The sequence below is a fragment of the Bidens hawaiensis genome, unplaced genomic scaffold, assembly GCF_021521415.1.
Source record: "Bidens hawaiensis isolate Kalapana, Puna unplaced genomic scaffold, B.hawaiensis_p1.1 tig00022140_1, whole genome shotgun sequence".
Classification (NCBI taxonomy): domain Eukaryota; kingdom Viridiplantae; phylum Streptophyta; class Magnoliopsida; order Asterales; family Asteraceae; genus Bidens; species Bidens hawaiensis.
This window is the reverse complement of record NW_027493426.1, coordinates 121,838-123,669: the sequence shown is the minus strand read 5'-3', so window position 1 is coordinate 123,669 and position 1,832 is coordinate 121,838. Positions and strand designations below refer to the sequence as shown.

General features: G+C 36.0%; 1 protein-coding gene across 1 annotated transcript; it reads left to right on the top strand.

Moving 5' to 3' along the window:
* The first annotated feature begins 227 nt into the window (after window positions 1-227).
* LOC143564644 (metallothionein-like protein type 2) lies at window positions 228-1,118 on the top strand. The gene is made up of 3 exons (XM_077051857.1): window positions 228-536; window positions 794-874; window positions 959-1,118. Exons 1-3 carry the CDS (start codon window positions 469-471, stop codon window positions 1,056-1,058), a joined length of 249 nt encoding a protein of 82 aa, XP_076907972.1. The 5' UTR covers window positions 228-468; the 3' UTR covers window positions 1,059-1,118.
* Window positions 1,119-1,832: the final 714 nt, after the last annotated feature.

Below are 1,832 nucleotides of genomic sequence, written 5' to 3'. Positions count from 1 at the left end.
GAACACCCCTGGTTGAGAGCAAAGACACGTAGCAATTCTCTGTGACACCTGAAAACAAAAAATGAAGAAAAGACAATTACAAACAGCACAACATAGTACACACAAACTCACACATAAATGTATATTTATAAATTATCCTCTCGTTGAGGAAGAGGTAAACTCAATAATACACGGTAACTAAGTTATTTCAGTTTATTCCATTATTCATTTTCTTTTGCTCATATTACGTAACGGTGAGTAAATAAATCAAGTACAAATAAGATCCGGACAACATAGGACTTATGAATCAGCCTCGTATTAATTACACCTGGACGATAGACCCCGATACGTGGACGGTAGAGATTAATAATCACTACAGTCTGCTTATAAATAGCATCGCCATGAGGTTTAACGCCATATTATCCGAACTACTTTGATACTTTCCAAACTAAATCTCACACCTCTCGCTCGATCTTGCAATCAACATTAATGTCTTCTTGCTGCGGTGGAAAGTGCGGCTGCGGGGCCGACTGCAAGTGCGGTAGCAGCTGTGGCGGGTAAGTTCTACACCATCCCATCTAATTTCACATCATCAAATGACCAAAAACACTTGAACCGTGTTTTTTTTAATCAAGAAAGTCACTTTTTAAAGTCAAAACTTTGAAAATATTGGTTAAACGGAATCTAGACGACAGTTTTAACCATAGACGGTCGGTATTTGAAATGTTGTTTTATTTAAAACGTACACACACCGTTTAAAACAGTGTGAGATTAGATGTGAAGTATTTAATTTATTTTCGTTGGTTGCATGCAGGTGCAAGATGTACCCGGAAACGGTCCCTGATGAGATGACTACCACCAAGACTGTTATTCTTGGTGTTGCAGATAGTAAGACGTACGTTATATATTCATCTTTTTTTTTTTATTCTGTAATTTTGTAAAATTTATGATGAAATTATTGATGCGTGTGGTGGTGCAGTGGAGTGGAGACCAGTACCGGAGGAGTGGCGGCAGCGGGTAACGAATCAGACTGCAAATGCAATCCATGCACGTGTTTTGCATGCACCTGCGGCATGTAATAGCTGATTGTACGTGGACTTTTGATGGTGTCTTAGAACGTTAAGAGAAGCTAAGTTACTTTGCATGTAATAAGTATTTGGAGCAGCCTTTTTTTTCTTTCTTTTTTTTTTTTTTTGCTTTTTTGTGTAACAATAAAAGCAGGCAGGGAGATAATGCTTTTGTGTACGTGTTGAATATCTGTTTTTAATATTACTTTTATGTTGGATAAAATTTTGTTATCAATTGTTGTAGTAAATTAGTAATTTTTATATGGATGACTATACCAATAACTCTGTTACCAAGTTGAAAATATTATCAGATTCCTTGTTTAATGTCATCTGATAATAGAGTTGGCATATTAATTAGCATGCAACTTGGTAACAATTAAAAAAATAAAATATTATGACAGAGTTGCTTATTTAATGTCACTTGAAAATAGAGTGAAGCGTTTTAGCATCATAGCATGCGACTTGCTAAACAATGAAGCGAAAAGGTGTAACACTAAATGCATAATCACAAATTTAGGACATAAATTTGTTAATTACCATGGGGTGCCAGTAACACTAAATGCATAATCACAAATTTTGGACATAAATTTGTTAATTACCATGGGGTACTGGCACCGGACTTGCCCAACAATCCATCCGGGATTTCAGATTTTCAGTCATAGCTATCTTGATTTTAAAATGCGAGCCAACACAACTCTAATGAGAAGTCGGGCTTATCTTGTTTTAAAATGCACACGACTATGATAAGTGATACTTATCTTGGTTGTAAAATGCGCAGCTAGGGCT